This window comes from Carassius carassius, chromosome 27 (assembly GCF_963082965.1).
Source record: "Carassius carassius chromosome 27, fCarCar2.1, whole genome shotgun sequence".
Classification (NCBI taxonomy): Eukaryota; Metazoa; Chordata; class Actinopteri; order Cypriniformes; family Cyprinidae; genus Carassius; species Carassius carassius.
Window position 1 is genome coordinate 5,511,162 of NC_081781.1, and position 19,331 is coordinate 5,530,492.

Genomic DNA, 19,331 nt, shown 5'->3' on the forward strand with positions numbered 1-19,331 from the left:
GCCTTCTACCATGCTACAATCCATCACACTCCCTAAGGTCACAAAATGCTGGACTTTTTGTAGTCGATAGCAAAGTCCACTAAAGGAGGTAGAGCTTTTTCGCATTTGGCTCCCAAACTCTGGAATAGTCTTCCTGATAATGTTCATGGTTCAGAAACACTCTCTCTGTTTAAATCTAGATTAAAGACACATCTCTTTCACCAAGCATTCAAATAATGCATCTCATAATCTTGGACTGCAGTTATATCTGATCTAAAGTGCATTATTATTCTTTAGCTTGTGATCGGAACAGCAGCTATGCTACTTATGTCTCTATTTATTTCTCTGTTTTTCCATAACTAGGATTTACCCAAGCTCCAGTCTGGATCCAGAACCACTGAGAAGAGATGATGCCAACCCTTATTTTGACTGCAACATATTATAATTGCTGTTAACAGAGTTCATCATCGGTCTTTAAATGATTTTCCATACATTTTTGCCATATGTACATTAATTGACAGTCACCACTGATAAGCTACTACTAAATATATTGTAGAAACCTAATTTTCTGTAAAGCTGCTGTGCAACGATTTGTATTGTGAAAAGCGCTATACACATAAACTTGAATTTAATTGTATGTAACTATATACGTATCTATCAGTTATATAGCTAGGCTACATATAAACAGTAACTTATTTTTGACTGATAATAAATAGATAAACCTAAAACTTGTAATGTTATTTTGTAAAGAATGTTAAGGAATACGTTAACTTGTAACTATACAAACCGTAGATATCTATCTATTTGACCTCACCATATAGTCCAGACTAAAATGCTTCATATTTGCCGCAAAAAAGCTTTAAAATGACAAAGTCCCAAATTCAATCCTCTAAAACACTGTAAGATGCCAAATGAATGATGTAATGGTGAGTTTGGGTATCCTTGGTGGCACATTCAGAGACATTAAATCAATAATGCTTCATTATTGATAAGGCCAGTGATCCATCTGCAGGAAGTTCAGGATCCATTAACGTCTCATCTTACCTTCAGCCTCCCTTTACCGCAGTTCTCCTCTGAGACAAATACAGAAGCTGTACAGACCTTGACCCTCTCCAACAGAAGGTTAGACTTCACTAGTAACTCAGCCAGTCAATGGAAATGATCTCATAACTGCTTAAAGAAAAAACAAGCTTGTTATAGTCACATATTAACACATGTATCAATAAAAGCATGTCCTTATTTCAAGAATACAGCATTACTAGGTGTATAAAAATATATATCATGCACTCTCACACACCAATAACATTAGAAAAGAGCCTAAAAATAAGATTAATGTCCTTTTAAAACAGCAATAAACAATGTAGGTGGAATTGCATGCTGTTTAAGAGGTTTGAGTAAAATGTGCTTGACTTAACCATCTTAATCCATGATTTTGAGATCCTGTCCTGTATGATCCTATCATCACCGAATGCAGTACATTCATTTCTAAACTCCCAATGGAATGCAATTCGTCACCATGACATTAGACAACATCTCTTCACCATGGTGTCATTTATTGCTCCCAAGGGGTAAATTGCTCAAGCCTGAAAACATCTCTTACAGCATCCACTAAACATTAAAGCATTTGTTTTGATGGTTATTTGGCTTTACATGGGCTGAAAGGCACCTTTAGCTAGGCTTTATTTTTGCTGGGTGAAAGACGAATTCACTATTGCTGTACAACAAATCGCTGCACGGCAATTAAACATGCATTATTTAGTAACTGACCCCATTATCTTGCACTGTTTTACTATATGTTTAGAATTGGCTACTAAGTGAGAAAAGGAATGTGATTGTTTTTTTTTTGTTTTTTTTTTACTAAAGACTAATTTAGAGCTCCCTTGCATACACACACCATTTTCGAAAAATAAGCTTTGAAAAGGGTAATTCATAAATCATCATGGTTATGAGGGTCAGAACCATGTGGAAATGAACATGACCGCCTAGTTGTTTACAACCTATTTGTTATTCAGCAATCATAACATGATTTAACTATAGAAATCTTACAGTTGAATTAGCAAAAACAGTATGTTTGATTCTAAAGGTCAGAGGTTTTGGTACATAACCTTGATTAACAGTGTAAGTGGACTTTTGGGGGGGGGGGGGGGTGCTAGTGTAGAAGGGTGCTTTCTAATGTACGGTTCTGCTCTTGCAAAAAAGTGAGATGTTTATCATTGTAAAACAAGAGCAATGCTGAAAATAGCATTTGGTCTTTTAAGTAGGTTTTATTTTTATTTAATTTTTTTAGAGAAGCCCATTTCATCCACTAAATAAAGATAAATTACTGAAAAATCTCAGAATTCTGATTTTTTTTTTAATTAATTTAATTATTAATTATGAAGGTAGAATTGTAAGTTATAAACTTTTAATTCTTTTTTTTCCCCGCAGAATTGTGAGTTTATATCAGGCAATTCTGAAGGAAAAAACAACAACCTGCAATTCTGAGAAAAAAGTCAGAATTATATGTAAAAAATTATGAGAAAAACAGTCACAACTTCCTTTTTTATTTTTTATTCAGTGGCGGAAACGGGCTTCCATAAAAATACTTAAAAACAAACATAACTTATATGTAAAAAAAAAAAAAAAAAAAAAAAAAAAACTTGCATGTAAAAAAACTGCAAAGGATATATAAATATGAGAAAACAAAACCAGACATGAAAATGTAACCGATATTTACTACACGAAAAAAAAAGTGCAAATAAAGTATCTTTTACTGTGACATCAGAATCTGTTTAGCCATTTAAACATCACACAGCACTTAAATGGACAAATAAACACAAGAAATACATATACTGCAAATACACATGACAAACATCTCCTGCTGCATCAGATCCAGTCAGCATCAAGATCTTCATCGTCTATGACAGACGAGCAGAACAGTGAAAAACCTTTGAGGAGTCCTACGGGGCCTCCGGAGCCCAACTCAAAGCATCTCCTCTTCTTTGTAGCGTTCTCTCCGGCTTCTTCCTGTCTGTCAGAGGGCTCTGTCCTCATGTTGCCCGTCTGCACAGTGGTGGCCTTTGCATCTGTGGTTTTATTTTTCCTGGTCAGTGTGCTTGTGTTCTCCTGGTCTTCAGAAAGCGGGTTTGCTGGCTCTTTGTTTGTACTGCTGTTTGTAGCTGGGACTGTTTTATCACCAGGGTTTTCCTCAGATGAGCCCGTAAAAGAGAATCTAGAAAGCTTGGCCAGAGTGGAACTGGCCACCTTCACCTTTGGGTGGTCTGTCCTTGGTGGGGATTGTGGGTGTTTATTAGTGTTGCCATTATCCTCACCTGGAGAGAGGCTGTTGAGTCTGGACAGCAGCTGTCGTTGATGTTTAGTGTCCTCAGACGTCCCTTTCTGAGCTGTGCTCACATCATTTAAGACCAGAGAGGAAACGTCTTCTGTTTTATTGTTAGTTCCTAGCCGGGGTTTCTCATTAGCTCTGCTCCCCTCTGCTGGACGACATGACCTTGACCGATTCTCACTTTTGGCCTGTGTTTCTGGCATCTGAGATGAAGTAGGTTTCGCTCCCTCATGCACCGTCACTTTGCCACTTGTTTTCGCAACCGACTGATCAGCATGAGTCAATCTCTCTCTGGGCTTGAATGTGAAGTTTGTGAGTTTGCTGTGTAAATCCTCTCCGCTATCGGCTCTGATGTCAGGAGGACTGTTGGTTGTGTTTTTTCTTTTTGAGGGTTTCTTCCCCGTTTTGGGTGTGCTGTGGGAGAATATATCCTCTAAATCGTCACCTGTCTCTCCTAAAACTCGTTCCTCGCTCAGCAGGAGGGATGCTTTCATCTCTTTCAACCGTTTGGCTCTGAGCTTTTTGGAGCCCTTTTCCACAACAGCCTCAACCACGGATGGATCGTCATCCTTCTCCCACACAGAACCCTTGCAGCGCATGGAACGGTTGTTGCTAGGCAACACCGCCGTGGTGGCATTCTGTGTGGAGGTAATGACGGAGGAGGTGTGAACGATGGAGCCGGTTCCAGTCACGCTGGATAAAGAGTGGAACCAGTCCAGGCTGGGGTCTGGATCAGTAGTCACCTCACCATTACTGTGATTCTGACCAGTTGGACGTTCACTGGTGTGGTCACTACAGGATTCGGTCCCTTTAGGGGAGTATGGTCTTCTGCTATTTAGCCTAAAGAGGAGCACAAAAGAGGTTCTTAGAAGGAATCTCAGATATTTAAAGGGCTCAGATGAATTTTAGGCAAGTTTTCTATGTGCAATAAAATATGGAAGTCCGTTTCTGCCACTAAATAAAAAAAGAAAAGAAAAGGTAATTGCTTTTTATCTCACAATTCTGACTTATTTCTTACAATTGCATAATACAAACTCATAATTGACTTTTTTCACAAAGCTATGAGATATAAACTTGAAATTGTAAGTTATAAAGTCTGAATTTTGAGATAGAAAAATGGAAAATAGGAAAAATGTCAGAATTGTGATTTGATATCTTACAATTCTGACATTATAACTCGTAATTGCAAGTTTATATCACGCAGTTCTGAGAAAAAAAGTCTGAATTGTGAGACGTAAACTAGGGGTAAGAGAAAAAGAGAAAAAAAAAAACACTCTGGATCGATTCTGAGAGTTTTGGATCGACTCAATGTAAGTAGAGCTGAAGATCTTTGCCCGAACCCGACGGGTTTGGGCTTAATTCATATCATTTTACACGCGCTCAGGCTTGCGCTCCGGTTTGCACCATGTTTAAAATGAGCCAGTGGGTTATATTGCTGGACGCACCATCAGTGAGCACAGGAACGCGCTGAAACCATCTACAGTGGATTCAATAATTTTCCTCAACAAAAACATGTAGCCTAACCTTGGTGAGTAAAGGTTTTTCAAATGATAACTAAATATTAATTGAGTCTTAAATGCATAATGTAGACAGAGTATACAGACTAATGTTGGCATTTTTTTCTTTTATAAAATTTCAGCTGCTAGTGGTTTTAAAAAGCTGTCAATCAAAATGTACTTGTCGGGCTCGGGTCATGTCAGGCCTAACTTTCAAGGCCCGATTACAGCTCTAAGTGTAAGTGGTTGAATGCACTTGCGTCTCAAAATGTTTTTTTTTTTAATGAAATGATTTGTCCCATACTTTACAAAGGCAAACACATATTTGAATAAACAAAAGTATTTGCGAAAAAAAAAAAAAAAAAAAAATCACAAACACCTTTTTTTATTCAGTGGCAGAAATGGGTTTCCATATTAAAACGTAACTATACATATTTTAATGACATTTTACATTTTACTATTAATAGAAGTGAATATATTAAAAACAGATTACAAAATTACATATATCTACCTTTTTTTTTGATAATGTTTGATTCATATTACTAATTAATATATATATATATATATATATATATATATATATATATATATATATATATATATATATATATATATATATATATATATATATATATATATATATATATATATATATATATATATATATATATATATATATATATATATATATATATATATACACACACACAGTACAGACCAAAAGTTTGGACACACCTGCTCATTCAAAGAGTTTTCTTTATTTTGATGACTATGAAAATTGTAGAGTCACTGAAGGCATCAAGGGCTATTTGACCAAGAAGGAGAGAGATGGGGTGCTGCGCCAGATGACCTGGCCTCCACAGTCACCGGACCTGAACCCAATCGAGATGGTCACACTTTTTTGTTACGTATATAATTCCACATGTGTTAATTCATAGTTTTGATGCCTTCAGTGTGAATCTACAATTTTCTTAGTCATGAAAATAAAGAAAACTCTTCGAATGAGAAGTTGTGTCCAAACTTTTGGTCTGTACTGTATATATATATATACACACACAAAAACACACACACACACACACACACACACACACACACACACACACACACACACACACAAACATATAATAGTTTTATTACTATCTAATATTATTATTATTATATTAAAAATGTATACAAATTAAATTCACTTTTTTACTAATATATTTACCTTTACTACATATGAATCTAAATAATAATGACAATTTATATTATATTAAATACTATTTTGTATTTAAACATACATATTTTATCATGAATATTACATAATACAATTCTCTTTTGTATTTGATAACTTTCTACTACTACTAACACTTTCTATTTATATTACAAATTAAATACAATTGTATTTTAAATGTATAATTTCAGTTTTACCTTGAAAGTCTTTTCAGTTCTTTCTGCAGGATATCAGTCAATCCCAGCCTCTCAAGCACAATCTCACACTGTGTTTTATACTGTTCACAGGGGTCATCAGGAAAAGAGGTGTGTAGAGCGCTAACATTTCCAAGAAGAGCGCCTCCCTGAGGCAAACATAAAAATATGCTTATCCAGTCCTCAACAATTTAATATAGCTTCCGGATGATGTAGTAATAAACAAACCTGCATGGAGCACTCCATAACAGACACCACAACAACCGCATCCTCTACTGTCACTGTCTCTCTAAACATCAGCCTGGCATGAGCTGAAACACACAGAGAGATGAGCATCAACTGATGAGATAAGCGTCAGATATTATGCTGCATGTGAGCATCTGACCCTCAGCGAGGCGGCTGAGACTCTCCAGCATGCGGATGGTCGTCCGGGCGGCGTTCCGGCTGTCGCTCTGTCTCTGCAGCTGATAGTAGCGGCTCAGGATGGTGTTTGCTTCCTGTGTCATACTAGGCTTAAGCGTTTTGATCAGACAGAAATAGGCCCTCATCTTCTCCATACTCCATAAACATGAAGACTCACTCGGCGCTCCTGTGGGAAAAACACGAGGGAAGAGAGTTGAGAGAAAGGAAGAGATGTTTAGATAAATATTTTATAAATATTCAACAAATGTCAAGGCTGCTGCTTCACCATTAACTTCTAATCGGTATCAAAGAGTTTCTCAGCCAAATGAGGGGTGAACCAGCCCTCGAGGGGACAGGTTTTCCTATCAAAGTGGCATCTCTTGGAAAAATAACGAAGTCTGAACTAGCAACAAATCCCATGAGGTAAGCAGGATCAGCAGCCAGGCTGGATGGGAGGTGTTCTGATCCAATAATACATCAGATGAAACCTCACAAACTACATTTTTTGTATGTCATGTACAACGAAGAAATGAGCTAGACATCGAGTTAAAAATGTGAAGGAACCTGGACATGATTCAAAGGAAGGGGAAAAGAAGGAAATGTTGTAGGGATCATGGCCTAGAAATGCAAAGGCAGGTATAAACTACAAGGAATATTATTTAAAATAGTTAATAAATATTATATATATTTAATACTTTTAATAAATAAAATAATTACAAAATATTTCATATTATATAAATAAGTATATTAAATGCAAATCGAAATATATTATAGGCCTAAAAATTGAAAATGTGCATCCAAATATATAGTTCTAACTATATTCACCCTTGAAGTGGATCCAAAGCGACTTACAAACGAGGGGACAACAGATATATATGTGTGTGTGTGTGTATATATATATATATATCTATTGTCCCCTCGTTTGTAAGTCGCTTTGGATAAAAGTGTCTGCTAAATTACTAAATGTATTCAGATTTTACATCAAATGCACCTACTTTGAAAACCCTTGATATTACAAAACAAAGGATTTTTCTCTGGGACAAACCTTTGTTCTGCAGGATAAATGAGGAGATTATTTTGTCCCATTCTGGGTTTTTAGTATCCAGCAGAACCAGTACGAGGTCAAAGCGGCTCAGGAGGGGGCTGGCGAGGGCCACGTTCACAGAAACCGACACATTAGGGTCATACTGCCCCTTTGGGTTTGTAGCTGCCAGGATGGTGGTCCTTGTGTCCAGTTTGCACACCATTCTACAAAAGAAGAACATAGGACATTTCATGTGATGCTCACACGCTTTTACTCAATAAAAAAAAAATGCAAGATGACATTATTTCCCCCAGCACTCACCCGGCTTTTGCCACGCTGATGGTTTGTTGCTCCATGGCCTCGTGGATGCTGGTGCGGTCATGTTCTTTGATGCTGTTGAATTCATCGATGCAGCACAGACCTCCATCAGAGAGAACAAGGGCTCCTGCCTCCAGATGCCACTCTCCAGAGTCCTTAACAGCCGCCACTGTCAGACCTGACCAGCATTTCACAATGATACAAACAATGATGCAACAACACTAAATGCTCTTTGCACAGTAGAAGTGAATAGTGCTTAGTATGTGCCAAAAATAGTAAGTGTATGCCGCAATCTGAAGTGTACAACAATTTTTAACTCATCTCAAAATTAGCCATCAGACACTGCTCACCACCAGAGTAATACACAAAGTTTGGTTCTGGCTCTATTTAGCTTTTATTTCTTCACAAATTTTAGGGGTTTTGAGTAGGAAGAATTTTACTATTAATTTTAATTTAAATAAATACTCTACCACTATGTTTTGAGTAGGTATACTTTTTTATATTTTAAAAGAAATGTGTTATGCCCACCAAGGCTGCTTTTATTTGATCAATATATACAAAATTTATGAAATATAATTGCAATTGAAAACATCTATAGTTACTTAAATATAATTTAAAATGCAATTTATTCCTGTGTTGCAAAGCTGAAGTTTCAGCAGCTCCAGTCTTCAGTGATTGTCTCCAGTCTTCACATGATTCTTCAGAAATCATTCTAATACGCAGATTTGGTGTTCAACAAACATATAATAGTACTTTTTTTTTTTACATATACAATGTTTTTGTGGAAACCATGTTAATTTTTTCATGAGTCTTTGATGAACAGAAAGCTTCCTTAATATTATAAATGTATTTACTATCACATTTGATTGATTTAATTTAATAATTGAAACTTATTTATAAACGTATATTAGCTCCGGTTGTATACTGCACATCTTAAATGTGCATACAGAAATTCTGCATACTGTTGTTCACAGTATAAAACAAAAACAATACACACTTTTTAGTGAACTATCCTTTTAAGCAAAGTATACTGTTATGCTATTAAGAACATTCCTCTAGAGCACTGATTGTGAACGTTAATGAGAAGGTGATCTGAGGTTCAGAAGAACGTGTGGAACCTGCATTAGTAGATCCGATTCCTGCAGTGAGCACAGAGCGTGGTGTAATCTTAGCTGCATACTTCAGAAACTGTGACTTCCCAGTGCCTGGATCACCCACGAGCAACAGATGAGACTCTCCTAAACAGAGCGCAGACACTTTTCAAGCACACCTCTGAACTCTGTTTCACGTTAAGTCTAAATGTCAGACTGCCATTATGTGCAATGTGAACGCATACCTCTCACCTTGGTTCCAGATGCATCTATTCTCTGTACCCCACCTGCCAAAACCATAGCAACAGCCAGCTTGACGACGTACATGCCGAACACCTGAGGGCAGAGACTCATCAAGATCTCATTCCTGCCTTCAGAATGTCAAGAGAAAGAGAGACAGAAAGAATGAATAAGATAGACATATTGTATGATTCATAAACCCACTCTGAATCCCATGAGCTGTTTTACTTTATGACTGGCTGCTAGGGTGTTCTAGGGCATTGCTTCTCTGTTTTTTTTCCACCACTTTTTCTAACGTCAATGAGAAAATCATGCATTTGACTGTTTAGAAAACACTTTTGCTCAAAAAAGTCACATGATTGAGATATTATTCGTGTTCGCAGCACAAACAATACATGAGTTACATGACAAAGTTTAGTAATTGCAGTTAGAGATTTGTTCAAATCCCTAACCCAATAACCCTATGAGCAATAGTAGCCTAACAGTGATAGAGTGTCTCAAAAAACACCACTGGCAGCAGATTACAACACTGTTTCATGACCTAATCAACTGAACTTCCTCTACAGGGATTATAATTGAGTTTATACAGCAATAAGAAAGAGAAAAAATCATTTAAATGCTGAGAGGACATGGTATTAAAAATGCCATATCGTTTATTTGTACTACTAGACTGGTTTTCCAGATTCAATACATTAAAAAAGACACCAACCAGCAATGGGGTCATGTTTGTGACTGTCCCAGAAATCTTCAAACTCCTTCTGGATGTCTTCCAGCACTAGTGCTGTGCTAGACTGCTCATTGTTGACCTCGATATAGTTTGCTTTCAGCACAATCTCCACATCACAGCGGCAATCCAGAAACATCGGCTTCCAGCGCTGACACACAACGCCATACACTGTGATGTCATCGCCTGCGAGACAAAAAGAGACATGATTTTGCCCTGAAGAATGTTATTATTATTGTACAAGTAACACATCATATGATGCAAAACATGTTTATATAATATAAAATCATTTTTATTTTATATAATTAAAATAAATTTGAACGCATGTAAAACAAAAATTCTACAACAAATCTGATTATTTACTGACGATGACAATGACTGAAAAAAAAAACGGAAAAAAAACACAGTTAGTTTATGTAGGAATTCATTCATGAGAAAATCGTAATAAAGCCAGTCTTGTACAACACAGTATTAAAGTCCCCATGGAATCAAAATGGACTTTATTTACTTTATTAGCGCACATTGCTAGTCTTGATGTTAACAGTTAATCCATGCAAGTTAATCCGCTGAAAAAATATTTTTGTCTTGGTAATCTTTAATCAACATTTGAAGATTTCCTTCCGCTCTGGAATGGCATTCCTTCTCTAATGACATCAGTTTGACGGCTTGGCCAGAATATCCTTAAATAAACCCCTCCAACCATTAAGTTGCTATAAGTAAGAGACAGGGATGAGGAGCACAAAAATAAAACCACGCCCTCTATTCAATATTCAATATCAGCTGAAAATACGTCACTACACTGAAATAAAGTCGGCAGCAACTTCCGGTTCACACAAACTTGAACGGTGAGCAGGACTGGACAGAGTAATTGAGTGATACAGACATCAGTCCTGCACTGTCAAATTATTTAAGCCAGTAAATATATGTATAAAATACAGACTGGACAGCATTTACCTGATTTGCAGCTGTCCACAAGATCATCCTCCAGGATGATGAGCATAGATCGAGGGATACTGCCCACTGACAGTTTCTGTACCTGTTGGTGAAGGTGCACTGGTCAAAAAGATTATATACTTCAAGATACAGAAATAAACACTCTTTTTTTGTAGATGCTTTTATATATTACATTTACATATTATTTTACTTAAAGTGTAGTTTTATGCTAATGATATTTTATAAAATATAATTAAATTATATTACTAATAATTATAATAATATTTTATTTTAAAGGGGTCATCGGATGCCATTTTCCACAAGTTGATTCATGATTGAATGTCTGATGCACAAAACACACAAAAACACTATGGAAGTTTCAAAGTCATCACCTGCCAAACCCCATCTTGGAAGAAGAAAGCCGAATTGAACAATTTCTTTAGCACCAGGTTGCTCCAGGGTGACTGTACATGAATAAACAACATCTCACCTGCTCTTGGATTTTGATCTCCTGGTAGTCCTTGCAGGCAGCCGGAGGGGCGTCACTTCCTGACAGGCAGGTGAATTTGAAAGAATTACATCCTTCCTCATTGGGGCAACTGGTGGGTGGAGTAAAGGTGTAAAACTGCTCAAAAGAGGCCTGCATGGAGAACACGTGCCTGCATTTATTGCACATGTAGTCTCTCTCATACTCCAGCACTTTAGTCACACTGGTGCGGATGACCGTGCCCGTGACAGACAGGAAGTGGCCCACGTCTCTAGCTTTAGGAATGTGATCTCTGGTCAGCTCGGGACACATAGGTAAACCTAAAAACATGTAGTAATGAAAGAAAGCCATATACTGAATTGGAACAGCATGAGAGTGAGCAAATGTTGACCTTTTTTTGTTGATTATTTCAAATTAACCAGCAGGTGTCAGTGTTATTCCACCACAGCCTTCTAGGGCTCATTTCTGAGAAATTCGGTCTCCTACTGCTAGATGGTGCTACATGTTCATGCAATAAAAATTCAAAAGCAGAGTTACAGTTTCTTGCACTTTCTTGCATAATGAATCAACTCAGTGTGCAATCAATATTTGAATATGACCTGGCCCGGCACGGTTGCATCATAGAAAAACATAAAAGAAAGAAGAATCAAAAACGTCAAGGTTACTTAGCCAATAAAACTGCATTCATTTCTTCTTTCCCCTATAACCACAGACACAGACTGCTGTGGCTACAGAGAAAATGGGTTTCAGTAAAGCGTGTTTATTCGGATGAGTCACGTCTGCACGGCTACAGATGAAGAGCGTGTAATTACAGGTGACGGCAATCATCTCCTGTAGGATGTGAGAGAAAGGCACTTGGCTTCGATCCATCCCACAGACCTCAGGGATCAAACACAAGCCTACACGTCATCTAAAACAATCTTCACACTCTTGCTGTCTATGTCAATCTGCTATTTCTAGATAAGCATATTAGGGCTGGGCGAAACACTGAATATTCATGATCAGGATTTTGATTAAAAGTGACCATCGTGTTTCCCAAATATATTGCCTCGTTACAAGAAGCACAAAACAAAATTCCTAAAAGGGAACTATTTCCATAGCTAGAATCAGCTAGGCCTATTTTTTTTTTTTTTAATGGAACAGCAGCTCTGATTTAAATTTCTGCAACACAAACAGTATTCAAAAGTGTGTACTTCTATAATCACTGAAAAATGTACACAGAAATGTAATTTTTTTATGCATTTCAGATTCTCTCTCTCTATATATATATATGAGTAATAATGTTGGTAAAAATTTATAATAAGCTCCTGGTTTTTAACATTAATTAATTATATTATTTGCTACGTGATTTAGCAAAGAAAAATACTGTAAAACTTTATTTTAAGGTGTCCTTGTTTGTTATTATTGTTTGTTATTATTATTACTACTGTAATAACAAAAATTATGCATAATTACATGCAAGTAACCCTAAACCACACCCTAGTCCAAACCATATAGTAAGTACATATAGTTCATTAATATTACTATGTACTTAAATTTATATTTACAATGTAACAAGGACACCTTAAAATTAAGTGTAACCAAAAATACTTCTAATCTACCTATTAATCTTAGTTAATGTTAATTCCTAAATTAATTTAATAATGCTTTATTAAAAGAAGTGTTAATACTATGTAATGTACAGATTTACATGGGTTCATTTACATGAGTGGTTCTCCTCGCCTATACAAAAGTCCACAACACAGGGTGTTGCTATGTGATTGCTAAGGTGTTTTGAACCATTTTTAGTGCGTTGCTATGTGGTTGATTACTAGCTTAAGTCAAAGCGGTCTCACCTAATGTCTCGGAATATAAATTATTAAATTAGGGTAATAGTATATTATATATATATATATATATATATATATATATATATATATATATATATATATATATATATATATATATATATATATATATATATATATATATATAATACATACAGTACTGACCAAAAGTTTGGACACACCTTCTCATTCAAAGAGGTTTCTTTATTTTCATGACTATGAAAATTGTAGAGTCACACTGAAGGCATCAAAACTATGAATTAACACATGTGGAATTATATACATAACAAAAAAGTGTGAAACAACTGAAAATATGTCATATTGTAGGTTCTTCAAAGTAGCCACCTTTTGCTTTGATTACTGCTTTGCACACTCTTGGCATTCTCTTGATGAGCTTCAAGAGGTAGTCACCTGAAATGGTTTTCACTTCACAGGTGTGCCCTGTCAGGTTTAATAAGTGTGATTTCTTGCCTTATAAATGGGGTTGGGACCATCAGTTGTGTTGTGCAGAAGTCAGGTGGATACACAGCTGATAGTCCTACTGAATAGACTGTTAGAATTTGTATTATGGCAAGAAAAAAGCAGCTAAGTACAGGAAAATGAGTGGCCATCATTACTTTAAGAAATGAAGGTCAGTCCGTTCCGAAAAATTGGAAAAAACTTTGAAAGTGTACCCAAGTGCAGTCACAAAAACCATCAAGCGCTACAAAGAAACTGGCTCACATGCGGACCGCCCCAGGAAAGGAAGACCAAGAGTCACATCTGCTGCGGAGGATAAGTTCATCCGAGTCACCAGCCTCAGAAATCGCAGGTTAACAGCAGCTCAGATTAGAGACCAGGTCAATGGCACACGTTCTAGCAGTTCTAGCAGCAGACGCATCTCTAGAACAACTGTTTAGAGGAGTCTGTGTGAATCAGGCCTTCATGGTAGAATATCTGCTAGGAAACCACTGCTAAAGAAAGGCAAAAAGCAGAAGAGACTTGTTTGGGCTAAAGAACACAAGGAATGGACATTAGACCAGTGGAAATCTGTGCTTTGGTCTGATGAGTCCAAATTTGAGATCTTTGGTTCCAACCACCATGTATTTGTGCGACGCAGAAAAGGTAAACGGATGGACTCTACATGCCTCGTTCCCACCATGAAGCACACTTTATGTATATAATTCCATATATAATTCCACATGTGTTAATTTATAGTTCTGATGCCTTCAGTGTGAATCTACAATTTTCATAGTCATGAAAATAAAGAAAACTCTTTGAATGAGAAGGTGTGTCCAAACTTTTGGTCTGTACTAATATATATATATATACTAATTTGTAAATACTTGATGAAAGATTCAAGCTTTATTTTGCAAGATTAGCAAGTTTAGAAATTAATAAGTAGGGAAAAAATATTAACAAATTCTAAATAACAAAAGTTTAACAAATAACATTAATAATTAAACAAATTATATACTCCATAATTATATAATAATATATCAATTACTACATTTATACACATTTCATATAAAGCTATAATTATATATAAATGTAATAATTATGTTTTCAGTAATTTCATGTTGTACTTAAAGAAAGATATTCAACAAGATTAGTTGAGATTAGACACGACTATTTACTAACAATATTTAAATATTTTTTTAATAGCATTTATTAATTTTTTTTTTTCAAATTTTCGGTTTTCTTTGTTTAATTTTTGTAAATTTTAAGTGCTGCTATTTTTTATTATTGCTGTTATTTTATATATTAGTATTTAGTTTCAAATTATTTTTATTTTAGCTTTAGTTTTATGTCCATTTTAGTACTTTTAGCGTTTAGTAATGTTAAAAAGTTGTAACATTGCTAATTTATTGGTAAAACATTCGTTTTCACTAACATTTTATATTTACTAATAGTTTTTTTTTCAGATATTAATTACTAATAATAGGATAACTAATAATATTTAAGAATAGTTATAATTACTACTTACTAAAAGTTATTATTATTACTAATAATATTAGGATTACTAATAATAGTAATAATATTTACTAATAGTGCTTACTTATATTACTATTATTTTAAAATAGCATTTATTTTTATATTTTGTTTTCATTTGAACTTTCGTTAAATTTTTTGTTATGTGCTGTTGTCATTTTTATCATTACTGTCATTATTTTTTATATTTTAGTATTTCATTTTATGTTTTGTTTTAGTTATTTAGTTTATTTATTTCCATTTATTTAATTTTCATGTAACTTATTTCAGTTGGCTGCCAAGGCCACATCTGATTTCCTATTTTATATTTTATTTCAGCTTTATATCAATAGTACAACAAAAGGTGTTTTATTTTTTTCTTAAAGATAATAACCCTGCCACCAAGCACAAGTCTGTAAGTTATTAGTCGACCACTTTGAAATGTTTCCTCAACAAGTCATTCATTCACACCACATAGTTCTGCGTATTTATTTATTCAAACATTCCCCTTTTACCTTCCACAGAAAATATAACCATTAGTTTGTCAATACTCTGTATAATCCTGTTTGTGACGAATGAAAATCTTGAATCTTGAATATAACTGCATATGGTTCAAAGCGTCATGAGTAACTGCTGAAAGAGTTTTCATGAAATATTCCTTTAAAGCATTACTCAGCTGTTCTTTCCTCTGACAGCCAATGTGTCTGTCTGACCTCTCACATGAGACGTTCTCTCTCTCTCCTCAGAACCGGATCGATACCCTTCCTGCAGAGCCTTTGCTCCTCTTGTTGTTATATCATGCAGTGTTTGCACTCACACCTGACCAGCTACTCAAAGCTCCATCTGATCACCCTCCAGCTCCCTCTCACAGCGAGCCAACATCCCGACGCATAACGAGACTGTTGTTACAGAGAAAACACATCAGCATATCCTGTAGGTTATATGACACTAGATCAGAGGAAGCGACCATGATAACAGATAACGGTTTGCGGCAGGACAAACGAGCTGTCTGCCACGGTGTGCTGGGGTCTAATTGCCTGTAGAAGGAAACAGCCTCTGTGTTGCATTGACAAACTAATAGGGTGCGAGACTTCAAGAGTAAATGAAACAGGCAGTCGGAGGCACTCTGCGGCTTTATGGCAGCACAGATCTACCAGTGATACAAATGGACAGTCAGCCTTGTGATCACGCGGAGCTACAAGTCATATTGGAAAAAGAGGAATAGTTTAATGTTGTGCACAAATAGGCCTAATAGTTTCATTTGCTAGATCTGCAATATTTATAGCAAATACTCTAGTCTAGACATCCTGGAGTATAGATACAGCATTACTCTCAGTACCTGGACACACAGTTGGTAACACTTTATCCTCTTAACTGTCACTTCCACTCTTTGATCATACATTTCCAACTTAAATTGAAGAAAATGTTTAATACTTCGGAGCATAGACTAAAGGTTGATCTCATTTTAAAGAAGACAATTGGCAGATTATTGTAGCAGTGAAAAGATAAAAAAATTAGATTACAAAAAAGTTTAAGTTTAATATAAAATGTAAAATAATTTTCACTAATAGGTTTTATATATATATATATATATATATATATATATATATATATATATATATATATATATATATATATATTACAGACCAAAAGTTTGGACACACCTTCTCATTCAAAGAGTTTTCTTTATTTTCATGACTATGAAAATTGTAGAGTCACAATGAAGGCATCAAGGGCTATTTGACCAAGAAGGAGAGTGATGGGGTGCTGCGCCAGATGACCTGGCCTCCACAGTCACCGGACCTGAACCCAGTTGAGATGGTTTAGGGGTGAGCTGGACCGCAGACAGAAGGCAAAAGGGCCAACAAGTGCTAAGCATCTCTCGGGGAACTCCTTCAAGACTGTTGGAAGACCATTTCAGGTGACTACCTCTTGAAGCTCATCAAGAGAATGCCAAGTGTGTGCAAAGCAGTAATCAAAGCAAAAGGTGGCTACTTTGAAGAACCTAGAATATGACGTATTTTCAGTTGTTAAAGAAATAAAGAAAACACTTTGAATGAGAAGGTGTGTCCAAACTTTTGGTCTGTACTGTATATATATATATATATATATATATATATATATATATAAAACATGCTTAACTGATCTGAATGATCTGTTTTTGAGAATTAAGTTAAAAATATGTATATACTTGTATATCGACAAGGAAATAGGAGGAAATAATCCTGTAATTATGTTTTGATACTTTAAAATCAAAGATATGATTCAAACTTTATTGTACAAATGAGATTACCAGTTTAGATTAGAAAATAGTTTCGAATGAGTAAAAATTATAAACTTAAATTTTAAATAAAAGATTTTATAAAACTTTAATTAAATATTATACAATCATTATATATATTTAATATTGATAAAAAACTAAATTTTCTAAAGTTATATATATATATATATATATATATATATATATATATATATACACATACACGATGATTTATAAGCATTTTATAAGGCAGCAATTATATACAAATGAAAAAAGATTTAACTATTTAATGAAAAAAATAAAACAACAAGATTAGTTGACAGTAGAAATTACTTTATTTACAATTAAAACAAATGAATATAGTAAATTTACAAAACTGAATATTAAAATGGTTATTATAGTCATTGAAACGTGTTACTGATTATTTTTCCTATTATTGTTCTACCCTATTTTTTCATTTTTTAATGTTGCTTTGGAATATGTCGTACTTTTTTCCCTTGTATTTTTCCCAAAATAATTTAACGATTAAGTGTGTAATTCAGTACCACTAGCTAAAAGAAACAAATATTTCCCAAACAGGTTTTTAAAGTTTATGTTATTGGTTGTTGTGTCAGGCTGGTCTGGAAGTTGCACAAACACTCAGAAAAACCTTATCAAATCTTGGTTGTTGAGTCCTGAAACAGGTGTCGGTGTAAAAGAGTGGATGCTCTTATTCATGCTTACCTGATATACGAACATGCAGATTGTGTTTGAGTTTGAAACTCTCCTGCGGTGAGGAAGAAGACTGAGATATGGTCTGGGCTACTCTCTGCAGGGCATTGTCAAATATAGGCAGCACCTGGCTGGGGAACGCATTGAAACACTCTCCAACCTCCATATTGTCCTCAAATAAGGTCATGGCATTCACTACAACAGGATATTGAGCATCTTCACTGGCCTCCTGGAAGATCTGTAGGATGTCATTCTTGTGGTGCTCCATCACATAAGTCTCAAACGCCAGTCCTATGAAGGACACCTGATCCGGACTAAGCATCATGTTCATCTGAAGACTGAACCTGACCACTTAGACATGAAGTATGCTATAAGAGAGCAGTGGATGATGGTCTGTAATGTTACATAAATTGCAGCTCATCTTTTCAAACCCTTGCGTACTCATACACTTGTATCATAGTAAACGGAGATACTAGGAAAATTATTATTATTAATTATTTTAAGTGTTTTATTCAGGGTTTCCGCACCTTATGACAAATGTATGACATTTTAATTCATTTGTGATTACTAGACAATCTGTTTTTGTAAAAGTAGTTGAACTTGAAAGATGTATTGACTGTAAAACTTCCTCACACAATTTATCCCAAATATCTCAAGGTTTTTCATAAAGATGGGAACATCATGAATAATTTTATAATGCTTAACTGATCTTTAGTTCATGTTCATACAAAAGTATGAATTAAAAGTTACATGTTTTCTATCTTAATTTCTATTACATTTACTCTTTACATTTTAACGTTTTGAAAAAACTTAAAAGACACGATTCAATTTTCTTAATTAACCTGAGTTCATAAAATTGCATGAATAATGATTATACAAGATCTACAGCTGTTTAACAGCTCACGTGGTCTTTAGGCTATATAACACGCATTCAGCAAGCGTTCAAAACATTTCTCTTGCAGTCATTACTCTCTTGAGCAAAATTTTGCAAACAATAACAATAACGTACAATAAAAATATTTTCTTCCCTACAATTCTGTATTTGACATACCTGGATGGCTGAGCAGTGACCTACATTAACAACATATGGGTGTTTTCTTCCTGTCTGTGTTTTCAGATTTGGCGCTTTATTCCTAATCTTTCTGCACTGTAGGGGAG

At 35.1% G+C, this 19,331-nt stretch overlaps 2 protein-coding genes across 2 annotated transcripts in view; one reads left to right on the forward strand and one right to left on the reverse strand.

Moving 5' to 3' along the window:
- LOC132106525 (dehydrodolichyl diphosphate synthase complex subunit nus1) overlaps positions 1-19,331 on the forward strand; it is a 314,847-nt gene that overhangs the window by 169,376 nt on the left and 126,140 nt on the right. The window lies entirely within an intron of this gene.
- Positions 1,514-18,566, reverse strand: mcm9 (minichromosome maintenance 9 homologous recombination repair factor). The gene is made up of 12 exons (XM_059512281.1): positions 18,186-18,566; positions 11,430-11,746; positions 10,961-11,042; positions 9,992-10,192; positions 9,288-9,413; positions 9,070-9,189; positions 7,955-8,129; positions 7,655-7,857; positions 6,593-6,796; positions 6,436-6,518; positions 6,211-6,356; positions 1,514-4,144 (listed from the first exon to the last, which is right to left on the reverse strand). The coding sequence occupies exons 1-12, from the start codon at positions 18,502-18,504 to the stop codon at positions 2,845-2,847; spliced, it is 3,276 nt and encodes a 1,091-aa protein (XP_059368264.1). The 5' UTR covers positions 18,505-18,566; the 3' UTR covers positions 1,514-2,844.